Source organism: Pyxicephalus adspersus, chromosome 7 (assembly GCF_032062135.1).
Source record: "Pyxicephalus adspersus chromosome 7, UCB_Pads_2.0, whole genome shotgun sequence".
NCBI lineage: Eukaryota > Metazoa > Chordata > Amphibia > Anura > Pyxicephalidae > Pyxicephalus > Pyxicephalus adspersus.
The window spans coordinates 3,961,095-3,975,687 of NC_092864.1; the positions used below are offsets into that span (position 1 = coordinate 3,961,095).

Genomic DNA, 14,593 nt, shown 5'->3' on the forward strand with positions numbered 1-14,593 from the left:
TATGATTTTAAGCTGAAATAGGGTTGTTATATGTTTGATATTGAAAAAGTATTTTAGGCTATATGGCATTTGTCCCTAATTCGGCCTTAAAAGTCCCAAAACCTACTCTCTTTAATGTTTTCATTCCAGGTTTGCTGGATCACACAATAGTCTTTTATCTTCTCCTTCAATAAATCAGGCCCAATGTTGCAAGCCATGGCAACTGGAAACATGGAGTTCGCCATTGTTCTCTACGCCTTGTGTTTACACGTTGTTTTCACACGGGTGAATGAAGCCTCTCTCAGATATTCTTTTCCTGTCATGAAAGGGATGCGAGGAACAAAATGGCTGCCGGGCTGTGGTAAGGAAGGCGCCATTGTCGCCGCCTGAGGGCCCTCACCTTGCGTAATGGCTGTTTTTATTGTAACTAACCTAATAAAATATATAATAAGGCGATATTTATACCATAAGCTTTGCTTATCGAGTCTCCTCGACATTTATTATTTCATCCATGAAATGTTGCCTGGCAGACTATACCACCTTTTCCTTCATGTGTCCTGTGAGATTTGTACATTGTTTCTATCACCCCGCGTGTTTTCCCACCATTATTGGAATGAAATCTCGTGTTTACAGTACTGGGCGGAGTTTTACATAAAGAGAACCTCGGACATCCTGTTGTCTCCCCCCGTCCTGGGCGGCTGAATGGTACATTCCGAAAGCTGATAAGGAACGGTATGGCCCCGCCCTAGTCACTGCGGCGAGGAGAGTTTGTAAGGGAGAGTGTCTGTGTTCGATCAACAGCTAGGAATCTGAGAAAAATGGCAACCAACGGTACGTATGCAGGGACGGGGCCTTTTGCTTCACCACATGCTACGTTGTGTTTGTGATATCTAGATTTTTTTATATATATTCAGCACAGACGTATCTCCAGTCAGTGTGGTGATACGATCTAAGCCTATATTATGTTTATAATTTGGAGCTGTACTCGGTTTTTCGCCGCTGTTTTGGGTCGGGGAGTGAATTTGGAGATTAGCGCCTCGCCGCCGCCTTTCTTTGTCCTGGCTGCGCTGCGGCTCGGCGGCCATTTTGTGGCGCGAGGGCATTCTGCAGTGAGTGGGCGGGGTAGGTTGCTGTGGTGATGTAATATTATTGATGATTGGCTGCGGCTGTTGCTAGGCAGATTAGGATTGTCCATCTGCTCCGACCTGGTTTTGTGCGCAGGCGGAGAAGTTCTTCATTCATGTGATCAATGTGAGCATTGCAGGAAGGAAACAAAGGAGCAATCGCTCCATACACCAGAATGTTCATTTATTGATCACAGCTTAATGTGTAGGGGCAAGTGTAAAATCAAATTTGGGTTTGCCACCATTCCGAGGTTTTTTACCACTCAAGTCTCAGCTTCCCCATCAGTGGCTTATTCTGGCTCTTCCATGAGATGGTGGGTGGAGGATTGAGCCCCAGGGGGCACTGCTGACCTATTGATGGGAGTTGGATGGGAAGGGGCACACAATGCAGCACAGAGTCCTATAATTTCAGCTGATATCTTTCCATTTTACAACCTTTAAATAATTTCCTACCATGTGATCCCACCCCTTTGTATATATTGCAAGCTCTTCATTCCAAGCAGTGCAGCTCTAGTGATTTCTATAGGCTGGTTAGAAGATTGTCTTGGAAGCCAATGACTGTATAGCAGCCAGTCATCCTAATTCTAGAGATCTTCATGGTGCATTCCTGGCCATTACCCTAAAATCAGCACCCGAGTCTGCTTTGTTACACAACTTCTTCCATTACCGATCAGCCCTAGGAATGAATGAGAAGGCATAGGACACGGATGGGGTTGTTGGTACCATGCCGGTCAGCCCTAGGAATAAATGAGGAGGCATAGGACACGGATGGGGTTGTTTGCTAGGCAGTGCTGGGTTGCACAGTGAGCAATCCTGCTGATGGCTGGGGATATTTTATTTACAGAAGCTTTAATGAGCAACCCCCATTCTACATGAATCCCCTTCACCACCATTGCTTACTACTTCTGATCAAAGCTGCATTGTTTGCAATGTTTACACCAGCTCAGAAGCCGTCTGTGATTATGCACCTCCATGCATTTGATAAACTTCCATTGTTTATATGGCTCTGGTATTGTGCAGCAATGGCCAGATAAGGATTTCTGCAGAAGGTGGTGTAAACATTGCATAGAGAAGTACAAATCCTGGGTGGGGGTTGCAGTGCATGCTGGATAATGCTTAATATATTTTTTAAAGTAGATGACTTTCTTATACCGCTCCACCTATAAATCACCTATTTTCTTTGCTTTCTGCAATCCTGAAATAACATTTATCCCTTTTTATTTTTGCAGAATACACTCAGCCTGCAGCCCAAGGGTAAGTTATGGTTTAATATTGAGCTGTTCGGTAAATGGTGCTGTGTGGTGTTTTGGTCATTTTGCTTATGTTTTTTTTTCTTTTTAAGGTACAGCTCATACCCCTCCCAGCCTGCACAAGGGTATTCCCAGCAGGGCAGCCAGTCCTATGGCCAGCAGGGATACAGCGGCTACGGTCAGTCTTCTGGGTCTTCTTCCTACGGACAGGGTGGTGGTGGTGGTAGTAGTTACGGCTCATCCTATGGACAGGAGCAGAGCTGTAAGTAAATTGCTTTGTAGTGTGTATAATAAGCCAGTGTTGTCGCTTATCAACCTGTTCATTGTGTGGTGCTCATCGATGTCTTTGTTTCTTCATAGCTGGCTATGGTTCCCAGTCCGCTCAAGGATACAACGCTGGCAGCTATGGCGGCTCACAGTCTTCCCAGACTCCCTATGGTGGAGGACAACAGCAGCAGCAGCAATCCTCCCAGCCAGCCTATTCCAGCTATTCCCAGCAGCCTCCAGCCGCCAGTAACACTGGAAGGTGAGTGTTTCTATGCCAGTGTCTTTATTGGACCCTTTATAATTATTGTGGCATAACATAGATTGCTGATCTGTTATCATTTCTCCTTTCAGCTATGGCAGTGGCTCTCAGTCCTCCTCCTACCAACAGCAGCAGGGTGGCGGTAATGCTTACGGACAACAGTCCAGTGGAGGATATGGAGGTCAGCAGAGCAGCTATGGAGGCCAGTCGAGCTATGGCAGTCAGCAGGGTCAAGGAGGATATGGTGGGCAACAGTCCTCCGGTTCCTATGGGCAGCAGTCCGGCTATAGTGCCCCACAGGGCTACGGCCAGCAGCAGTCCCAGTACGGTGGAGGATGTAAGTTGGCCTTAAGTGACTTACCTTATGGTGTTTGCTCTTCATATCAGTGCTTCAGACTTACAATGTCTTTTGTCATATTTGTAGCTGGAGGTTATGGTCAGGACTCTCCTCCCATGGGCGGTGGCGGAGGATATGGTGGTTCCGATCAAGGCAGTTATGGTGGACAAGATAGAGGCCGTGGCCGTGGAGGATTTGGTGGTCGCGGAGGATTTGACCGCGGTGGCAGAGGAGGCCGAGGCGGAAGAGGAGGCATGGGGTAGGTGTCTGAACATGGGTGGTGTGTGAGGGCGGAGCTTGGCTGTGTGTTGATGGCTGCCTGAGAGGAGAGCTGCAGGCTATTGTACAGCTAATACCTCCTGTTCCTGGTGTTTGACAACTGATTCCTAATCACTGACAACTCTAAACTGTGGCTGTAAAGAGAGGAACAAGGTTTCACACTGCCTGACAGGATGGAGGTTTTTTATCTCTGTAGAGGTTGCAAACTAAAATGTACAAACGAGTGCCAGTCTTTAGTAGATGGTCCAGGCAGGATACCCCGGGGTATGTCAATGTGTTTATAACAGAGGTACGGGTCTAACAAAAGCGTTCACCTCCTCTTTCCAAACAATGGTTCAGAATGGTATACAATAAAACATGGTGTATTACATAAAAACACAAGCATTCTGTGACTGGTTTCACTCTACACCGAAATATGAAATATATAGATCTGGTATACTGGTGTAGGGGTTACACTGAACTACAACTAAATGTAGCATAAAAGTGGAGTCTGACATGGTGCATGGTGTGTTCAGATACTTTGTGGTGTCACTATAATAACCAGGTACTAAAAAATAAATCCGTTCTTTCAGAACAGTAATGTGAGGCTGTGTATGTGTGAAATGCAGGGGGTGGGGGGGTGGGAGTTGTGTGATTGTTACCATGTGGTCACTTGCAGTCAGTGGGTGAGGGTGGGATACAATTTTGTTGCTTACATTCAGCTGATAAGGATGTGATTCCACGTGGTCACTTCCTGTCAGCAGGTTAAGCTGAGGGGTGCTGATTGGAGCACACACAGCTCTAGGTAAGTATGGGGGTCAAGCAAAGTTAGGAATACAACTGCCAAATCATGTTTGCTGTGTTGCTCTGCTTTGTGTTAACAAATTCTGCGTTTTATGTGCTACAGGTTTTCAAGGTGTCGTCAGCTTTCACACTTAGATTTTTCAGCACAGATCTAGCTCTAAGTTTAAGTAGTATGGATAAGAACATTTCCTGTGCACCATTATATCATAATTTATCATTTATATACTATTGCTTGATTTGCTCTCCGTCCTATGCAAACCAAATGGTACACAATCCAGAGTGAAAATATCGGCATAAGAGGTGTTTGCACTAATAAGTGTGGTAAAACTTAGTAACTTAGAGGTCAAACTTTCATTCACAACCTAAAAAAAAAAAGCCCCAGGCGGCTGAAGGTGAACGAGGCTTTTTCACATGCCGACAAAGATGCAAGTGTGTTAGTTATACAGTGTTACTAGGCATTGTATGAAGGAATAAAGATCTTCTGTAGCTTCGGGAATCACAAAACAAAAAACTTCAATTTTCTTCTAATTGTCTTCTCAGCGGTGGTGAACGGGGAGGATTCAGTAAATTTGGTGGTAAGTGAAGAGTTGAAAAATCCGACAATTCTTGTACTGTTCATTTTCTTTTGCGGTTCATTCATACAAGGGAGGTGTTTGGGGGTCAGGCAGGCTTCATTCCACTGTCAGTGCCTCTGCACTCCGATTTTTATCTTCAGTCCTCTATACTGGTTACATGGAGTACATATTATGTCACAATATATATACACACAATGGTTGAAGCCTATGGTAACAGTTGCTGGGCTGTGGGAATTGGTAAATGCATGTGTTGGTTATAAAGGGTAAATGTTAAAACTTGGTACAACAAAAAAAAGAAAAATGCAAATGTTACATGAGGAAGTAATTTCTTTAAGAAACCAGTGTGTCTTCAGTCTATGGTTATCAGGTGTATACAGCACAACCTTTACTGCGGTGGTAATGCAATATAAAATAATACAATTATATCTCTGGGTATTAATATTACAAGCTAAGAGGTATTCATACAAATGTCTGGTGGAACTTCAAAATGAAATATATATACAAGGGTGTGAAAATTTGGGGGTGAGCAGTGTGTAATAGATGTGTACATCCATGGTGTATCATTACAAATGGCTCATATTGTGCGTTCATAGTGCGTATTAGGGGTACAACACGTTCTACAACCTAAATGCACGGTCAGATGTCTGCTCCTGAAAGCGCCTGTTAGGGCCTGGGAAAAGGCTCTGTAGAGTTTATACCTCATGACTGAGGTCACCGCGTGCTGCCAGGCACTAAGAAGGGATAGTCTGAGCGTTCATGTTGGGTGTTTTCATGTATGATGGGGCTGGGGTGATACGCGTCGTGTCTGCTGCCACATGTCTAACACACAAACCCTCTCTGCTTTCTCAAAGGACCCCGTGAAGGTGGACCTCCCAGACACGAAATGGGTAAGTGCCCATAATTGCATTTTGTTGGAGTATAGGGAGGGGGTGGAGGTCAACATTAGTTTGTAATCAAATGATCACCACAACACCAGATCACTAACAATCTGCATCTCCTTAACAGCGGCTGAACAAGATAACTCTGACAACAACACAATCTTTGTGCAAGGCCTGGGTGAGAATGTGACTGTGGAATCAGTCGCTGACTACTTCAAGCAAATTGGAATCATCAAGGTGTGTATTAGCAGAGAGTCTTATCACTGTCATGTACAATATAAACAGGAAATAACCTGATGTTGGTTTATCATATAAACTAAATGTGATTTCTATTTACAGACCAACAAGAAGACTGGGCAACCTATGATAAACCTCTATACAGACCGGGAGACTGGCAAGTTGAAGGGTGAAGCCACAGTGTCCTTTGATGATCCTCCATCTGCTAAGGCTGCCATAGATTGGTTTGATGGTGAGTTCAGGAGCTTTGTGGTGTACATTTTTTTCCTTGGTCTGTGTATGACTGCTAACCTTGGCCCTTTTATTTCAGGCAAAGAATTCTCCGGAAATCCAATTAAGGTCTCATTCGCCACGCGGAGAGCCGACTTTACCAGCCGTGGTGGTGGAAACAGCAGAGGCAGAGGACGTGGAGGTCAGTTCTTGGCAATCCCCACTGTTTGTTTTCTGCATAGGTTAAATTGGTTGCATTTGGACACTTCTGTGAATTGTTCAGGCATGAATAAATAACTTGCCTGGAGGACATTTACTAAGGGGGGGGGGGGGGGAGGCTGCTGATTTGGGGGTCAGTATGCGATCATGCCAGGTCCAGATTGTGGTTGATGCAAACATTAAAGGCTTGTTGTAGACTCCCAGTATAAACCTATCCTGAAAAGAAAAATGTAGATCCCAATTTAAAGCAACCCAAAACTTTGATATCAAAAAGGCAACATTTAAGTCAAACTTTGAAATTCATTAGTAATTGTAGTGTGTGGGATTTCCCATAAATATAGGTTTGGGTTAAGAGGCCCTGACTGCCATGATCTGTGATCACTCAATTGCCCACTTTTGATTCTAGGTCCCATGGGACGTGGAGGATTTGGTGGTCCCAGTGGCGGAAGCAGCAACCGTGGGGGTGGTGGATTCCCCAGCGGTGGTGGAGGACAGCAGAGAGCTGGAGACTGGAAATGCCCCAACCCGTAAGTTTTTTTTCTTTTTTTTCTTCTGTATATAATGTGTAGCAAGATGTAACTGGCTGGCACAGTATAGCCTTATGAATCCATCTGCTTTCTTCCTGCAGATCATGTGAAAACATGAACTTCTCCTGGAGGAACGAGTGCAACCAGTGTAAGGCCCCCAAGCCTGATGGCCCCGGAGGACCTGGAGGTTCACACATGGGTGGTATGTGTTATAACCAGTACCTGCCTATCAGATCTAGTAACCCCTTGTTTCATAGGACTAATAAGTCATAAGCTAGTTATTAGGGGCGCCTGATATATAATTGGGCCAGATGTCACTGTTTGCCACATGACTGCTCATCACAACTTTTTTAACCCAGTTTATTAGACATCTGCCAATGCCTGTCTATAGGAGTATCATCTGCATTGCATGGTGATTATAGGATGTTTAACACGACTAATGGCTTCATTTATGGCTTTCGTTCAGGTGGAGGTGGATTTGGCGATGAGAGAAGAGGAGGTGGAGGACGTGGCGGTTTTGACCGCGGTGGTTTCAGAGGAAGGGGAGGTGACAGAGGTGGTTTCCGCGGTGGAAGAGGAGGTGACCGTGGATTTGGACCAGGCAAAATGGATTCCAGGTAAAGTGTCTGGGTTTTATTGAGCCTCTGTTTACATGGTATGTGCTAAAATATAAAACTGGCTCTGACTATTCCTGAATAGACAGAAATTGAGTCTGGCTTTATGGTAATCTCAGGGTGACCAGACACAACAGCCTGACTCAACGAGGATGACACCAATACTGTCATACTGGGCAGGTAGTGTCACAATAAATTGTCAGGATAATCTGGAACCCTGAATGTTAGATCTGCCTACCTATGCCAATCCATATAACAGAATAGAACATAGCGGATGCTGATTGCTCTGTGTACAATGTTGGTTTATAACAATTTTCATCTTTCTGTTTCAGGGGTGACCACAGACAAGACAGACGTGAACGACCCTACTAGCTATGATATTTTGTTTCTACGGTTATTTTTTTAAGTTTTAATTTTATACATATTAAGCTGTATCCTATGGATTCTTCTGAATTGTTCTAAATTGATGTACTTTGTATTACCTCCGCAGTGCGCTGTGAATTTTACTTGTCTTTGTAAAGTACTTGTCATTAAACAGATGAATTTGTGTGTACATTTCCATAACATCTTGAGACCTGCTTTTTGATTTCCCCTGAAAACTGATCAATGATCTGCTTGGGATGTGGGAACTTAGTACTTATACACACATGATGTATAGAGGGTAAAGCAATGGGACAGTTTGTGTGTTTTACAATTCCATGATATCTGGATACAGTTGTCATTAGAATAATAGCAGTGTGAATAAAGCTGAAAATCCTTATAATAGCTTTTATTTTCATGCACAAATACAGTGGGAACTCCAATGTGAAAAATATTTTTGGGTTTGCATCCCTTTAAATGCTGTCTTAATGCAGTGGTTGGCAACCTTTATGGGGCTGCAGACCACTAAAGTCACCACCATGCAGGGGGTGTCACTTGAAGGGGGAGAAACCTTCCCCTCAGGAATGTCATTATGACAAACCCCATGCCCACTCTCCCATTGCAGATCTGATTCTGGGGACATGGTCTGCAGCTCTGCCCGGGGCGTCCCCCCATTTGAGGTCCTACTGACCGTCTGCACTGACTGACTGATCGTCTCCACACGGACAGTTGGCAACTGCTGGTCTAACGCATTGAGTGTATATTAGGTGAATGTCCCTATACACCCTTTTTCAGGCATTCTATGGAATGTCAGAACCAGAGCCAATAATTTTATCCACAACATTCTGTGGACTTTGGTTTTCACAGAAACTTGCTGCTCTCGCCTATGGAGGTCTGCACTTAACACACCCCTAGACCTGGCAACAAAGTAGGGGGTGGGGTCTCATTCTCTCACTTGTACCATACAGAGTCCTTCCTACATTGGCCCCATTTTCATTCATCCTGCCCCTTCCCCCCCCTCATTGCTATTGTCTACAACACACTTAGGCCAGTTTCAGTTTTTTGTTAACTGCGTCTTGGTTCCCACACATTCTTTCCCATGATCTGCACACCATCGTGGTAACTAATGTTGCAGTGATTGACCCCAACTGTCCTTAAGCTGAACTGGTTTCCATTATCTTTCTTTGTACTCGCACGCCTTCACAACTTATTTCCCCTTTCTGATCACAACCTTCTCACCTTCAACCTCTCAAATTATTGCTTATTCCTCCATCCTAACTGAACTATTCACCTGCTCCCTTTCTACTGGTATCTACCCCTCTGCTTTCATACATAATTCTCCCTATCCTCACTAGACCCCGCCATACCTTCTAGCTACTGCCCCTTCTCCCATATGTCTCCAAACTTCCTCCTCCCCCACTCTCCTCTTCGTGTTCCCTAAGGAACCTTGGACCGGTTCTCTTTTCTCTGTACACCTCCTCTCTCGGTAGTCTCATATCCTCCTTTGGCTTACATCTGTATGCTGATGACACTCAGATCTATCTGTCCCCCCCTGACCTGTCTCCCTCAGTCCTGGATAAGGTGTCTCCCAGAAGGGTGGTGAACACGCCAATTATCGTAGAGTTGGTACCTCCTGATCAATTGTCTAAACTCCTTGGATTGAGTGGACCCCTGCCTTGATGGCTGGGATTGGATCAAAGCATGTCTATCTACGGCCGGGGAAAATGTCTATATTTACACTTTTAAATAATAATAACCAGTTTCTTGTTGGGCTCTCTAAAATCTCAAGCCTTGTACAGACATTAATTTCCTTTTGCTGGTGTCTCTATTTATGTTTTTAATAAATAAGCACCGTACAAGGCAGCACTATTGAGGGAAAGGCAGCCATTAGCAGTTTGTAAAAGCTTGGGGCTATGTTTATAAGTTATATCATTTTCAATTATACAAATAGTATTTCCAATTGTGATAGCTGTGCACTTTTGAGATTGACCACTAGGTGGCAGTACGAGTTATTATTTTGATAGGAACTGAAATGAGAAGTGTAGAGGGATTGATCATCTGTCAGCGAATGTTAGACGGGAATAATTCATAAATGGGGCCCAAACAAATGGCTGTGTAGATGTTGTCATGGCATATAGTATCCCATGTAGAGATGTAGCGTGTTTGGGGACAGAAGCTCTACACCTTGGCTTCTCACAAGAAATCCTACCAAACCTCATGCAGGAATCTCACCACTTCCACCAGTCAGACACTAACGCTTAATGTTGGGTATGGTCCCCATCAAAACTGCCCTGAACTCTACACAACTTCTGCAGGTGCAGCTGTGACGCCTGGCATTAAGACATTAGTAGCAGGTCCTGCTGCCGTCTTTTCCCGAGGTGGGCACACAGGGGACCTGGGATCTTGTGGTCCAGTTCTGACAGGTGCCCATACATTTAGCTGTCAGCTTGGGCTATAGTAGTAGTAGCTGCACCCATGTCTTCCCCTTATGGTAGGTACTAACCATTGTATGCCAGGAACACGGGTCGATACCTGACCAGTTGTCTAGCCATCAAAACATTCTATCCAACACATAAATTACCTGCTAACTGGTTGCCCAATATACCCCCTGCCCCACCCCTGCCATTGTAACCACGTCATCAATGTAATGTCAATGGGTTTACAGTTTCGGCGTATCGTATATCTAGCAAACAACCCGCCTGTTTATTATTTACCCGGCATGTAATAATTATGATTTGGACATTTTTGCAATAGTTTATTCACCTGTACAAAAAAAAATCCAGAATTACATCATAGACAGGTCAGAGCTTTCAGCATGACAGCGTGTGTACTGTACAGAGTGACTAAAATGCGGGCCAGCATGTGGAGTGTTTACACAGGTGAGCACGTAAAATATTTACCCGTCAGCCTCATAAACAGCAAAACGGTCATATCTTTTGTTATTGTTGCTGATATGAACCATGCTAGGAGCTGACATTCTTCAGTTTTATTGAACATTTTTATATACAGAGACAACCAGACTTATACTTGGAAACATATCATGAACATGGCATACAGGATGATTGGTACATCCCGTAATGTTAGGAGCTGACATTCTAATAGTAACTGATTACCAACAACATCATTGTGTAATCCAGAAACTGCTTAATGAATTGGAATGTATAATGATCACATGACACACCAATACTCTGTGATTTACCCGGGGGGGTATTGGGCAATTAGAAGGGTTGTGTGATCTCAGCACAATTTGCACACAGTCACCCAGACAGTATTGTAAGGCCAAGCTATTGTCTCGGAGCACACCCCCAAGACAAAGTGTTACATCCTAAAAGAGAACCAAGTGACACGCAATGCCGAAATTTGCACAAATTGCCCTCCCGGATATAAGTTGTACTTTTGGGTTATAATGCCTACAGGAGGAGTGGGAACAGCACAGGATGACCCCTGCTGGCACTAACCAAAGCTCGATCTCTTTTTGTCAGCTGTGGCCATGCCTCCATGGGCACAGCTTTAAGTGACCCTCAGGCACCGGCTTCTACATGGGGCATTTGCCAGACTTACTTGTCTAAAGCCATTGATAAGCTCTCTTGCACCTTTTCCGAAGACTTCTTCCATGAGTGGACTGGTTAGGCTGGGCATGGGAAGCTGACTTCATTTATTACGTAGGTGTCTTCCTTATTATGTCTCTCTTGTGTGGACAACCAAAATCCCTGAAACAGTTGCTGGGTGCCGCCATCTTGGATGTGATGTCAACAGCACCAACAGCGTTATGGAGCACAATAAGATGGGGGCACTGCGGTCATAAAGGGATGGGCATGGTCAACAACACTAGGCTGGGCTGTGGGATATTATTCATGGTCAGTTGGGGCACAAAGTGTGCCAAAAATACCCCCCCTACACTCACTATTACCCCACCACCAGCCTAATCCATTCACGTAAGCCTGGATCTATGCTTTCATGTTGTTGGGGCCAAAATCTGACCCACTGTCCAAATGTTGCATCAGAAATCAAGATTCACCCAACCAGGCAATGATTTTCCAATCTTCTGTTCTTCAGTTTTGGTGAATTGTACCCTCAGGTTCTTGTTCTGAGCTGACAGCAGTGGCCCCCAAGTGTGATCTCCTGCTGCTGTAGTCCATCTGCTCCAAGGTTGGAAGTGTGGTGTGTTCAGAGATTTCTTCTGCAGACCTCAGGGGTAATGAGGGGTTATTAAGGTTCATGTTGTCTTTCTATCAGCTGGAACCAGTCTGGCCATCCTCCGTTGACCCCCTAAGCCTTTTCAGTCTATTCTCTATGGCTGTGGGTGCAAATCCCAGCAGATCAGCAGTTTTAGGAATACTCAGACCAGCCCCGTTTAATGTCATCTAAAACCTTTATCTCAGCAGGAACTCCGGACAATGTTTACATGCCTGAATGCATGGCTGCCATGTGATTGGCTGATTGGATATTTAGGTGAGTAAGCGGTGGGTGTCCGGTGAGTGAATATATCCAGGATTGTGTTATGTACCATGAATAGCACAATGGACGGTCTTATTACTTGGCTCCTGGAGTGATAACCCTACCACACCCGGGGACCCCGGATCCCCGATACGCACATGTGTCCCCATCACATACAATGTAATCCTTACAAAGCTGTTCATGCAGAGTGTTCTGTCCTGACATGACATTTTCCTGTATACAAACCTGTAAATCATCACACGCAGCATCGTTAATACCAGAAATATTTCTCCCCGCCATCACTGTGTGTTGTGTCGCTGCAGTCACAGATTGTCAGCACCAAAATATTCTGATTATTGTTGTTTGGTGCTCCGATCGGCGTTAACACATCGGTTTATCTGCCCATGATGAAGTATCGGCTCATCATTCAGGAATGTCCATCAACAGGGAAGACAAACAGTCCTAGGAATGGAGGGAGGCAGAATGGGGCAGCAATTTAGGGCCCCTCAGCTCGTTCGCTGGCATTGATAAGGGTTGCATTGGGCACTGGAGAAGTCCTCCATGTGCATTGGCTGTAGTGGTACATGATGGTCTCATGGACACCAACCAAGACTATGCGGCCTTTGTGGGGTCACAAATTGTCTAGAGTTGCCAGGCTGTTATACCCCCAGTGGTATGTGCCCAAGGGGGATGGAGGGGCCTATAGGGTGGGGTGGGGGTATAGTAACATGGATGGGGGGGGTCTGTTAGTTATGATGAGGGGAATCTGGTGCCATTGGTTCTTGGCCTAGAACAGGCCAATGTTCTGTTGACAACTAAACCAATAATAAAGCTCCAAGCTGAGACATTACTGACCTCTAACGTTATCAAGTCCACACAAGAAGTGACAGGGTCTCTTTAAAGCCCCCCAAACCTCTTATGCCATATGATGGTGCTTCCCCCCTTACCTTGATTTTTTTGTATTTGCTGCAAAAATTCCTACGTACTCCCAGGTATAAAGGGTCATGTGACCTTTCCAACAATGCAGTGACCAATAGTCAAGATGAAACGGTGTCACATGACGGAGAGAGGGGGTGATGTCATCGTTCCTGTGTAAACTCCAACATTAAAGTGGTCTTTTGCAAGAGGGGGTGGCATTGAGACGGGCTATGAGGTGGGCAGGTAGGTGGGCTGTAAAGAGACCCTGTCATATTGCCAATTGTTTTATATCTCAGGGCACAGTTTCATCACTTGTCCATGGTGTCAATAGGTTTGCAGGGAGATTTCCTCCACCTCCCCGTCCCTGTGTTTTACTGACCCAGAATTTTTTAGTGTCACCGTCCAGTGATGTAATATATTCTGTGTCACCGTTTTGTGTCACCGCCCTTCCCCCTCCGTGTCCCGGCCACGTTCAGCTCCCAGGAATCCTCCAGGCTTGGCACTTGTTGTGTAACCAGAAGGTGTGGCGGTTTCTGCATTATCTGACTGTTGCAATTATGAGAAGCAATCATGAGTGATGTGGACTAGTATTATCACGGTGACACGGGTAGGGCCCCGGGAACAGGACCTGCCGGATCCCGTGTCACACCTGCACAAATGTTTTTCATTCTCTTCCTCAGCTGATTTACAGAAAAGAATTTGTAGAGTCACTTCACCTCTACGGTGACACAACCTATTTCCTGGTGCTGTCACAGATAAAGATTATCAGCCGCCGTCCTGAGAGGTCATTGGATTGTTTATATTATAAAGAGGAAACGTTATGGTTCCAATGCCACAAATGTAAAAATCTACACCGATCAGCCACAAGATACAACCACAGGGGAGGTAATAACACCCGAGATCTGACCCCTTTATGTTATATACCCCCCATATATATGATACCTCCTCTGATCACCAAGTACATGGGGGGGGGGGGGTATGTAAGGCAACATTGGTCAGTCAGACCATGCCAGATATAAAGAGCCGAGAGACCCTGACAAGGGGCAAAATGTAATGGCTGAACGATGGGTCACCTCCATAAAGGCCGGACCAGTTGTCCCCCGGGTTGGAGGGGGAGAGCCGAAAATTGCCGACTTAGACAGGTGACAACACACACAGAGGGCATGTCCACTTCCTGTGTATGGGGGCTGAGCAGAGCTGACCCCTGAGCACCTCCGAAGTCCTACAATGGCCACATACATGTCAGCACTGAGTGGCTCCATCTCTCCCCTCTCTATCTCCTATCTTCTCTGTCCTCACTCCTCTTATTTCTCTCACCTTCTCTCTGCCACTCTCTCTTC

General features: G+C 45.2%; 1 protein-coding gene across 6 annotated transcripts; it reads left to right on the plus strand.

The window, feature by feature from the left end:
• The first annotated feature begins 686 nt into the window (after positions 1–686).
• On the plus strand, positions 687–8,102 carry FUS (FUS RNA binding protein). 6 transcript variants are annotated; one of them, XM_072417104.1, is made up of 15 exons: positions 687–810; positions 2,333–2,357; positions 2,446–2,615; positions 2,714–2,879; positions 2,972–3,216; positions 3,304–3,475; positions 4,819–4,853; positions 5,705–5,740; positions 5,859–5,968; positions 6,071–6,200; positions 6,279–6,380; positions 6,804–6,924; positions 7,026–7,126; positions 7,391–7,541; positions 7,871–8,102. In XM_072417104.1, exons 1-15 carry the CDS (start codon positions 798–800, stop codon positions 7,908–7,910), a joined length of 1,617 nt encoding a protein of 538 aa, XP_072273205.1. In that variant the 5' UTR covers positions 687–797; the 3' UTR covers positions 7,911–8,102. The 6 variants fall into 6 exon arrangements, with proteins under 6 accessions (XP_072273205.1, XP_072273207.1, XP_072273206.1 ...); XM_072417106.1 differs by having other exon boundaries at positions 2,446–2,531; XM_072417105.1 differs by having other exon boundaries at positions 2,452–2,615.
• The last annotated feature ends 6,491 nt before the right edge of the window (positions 8,103–14,593 follow it).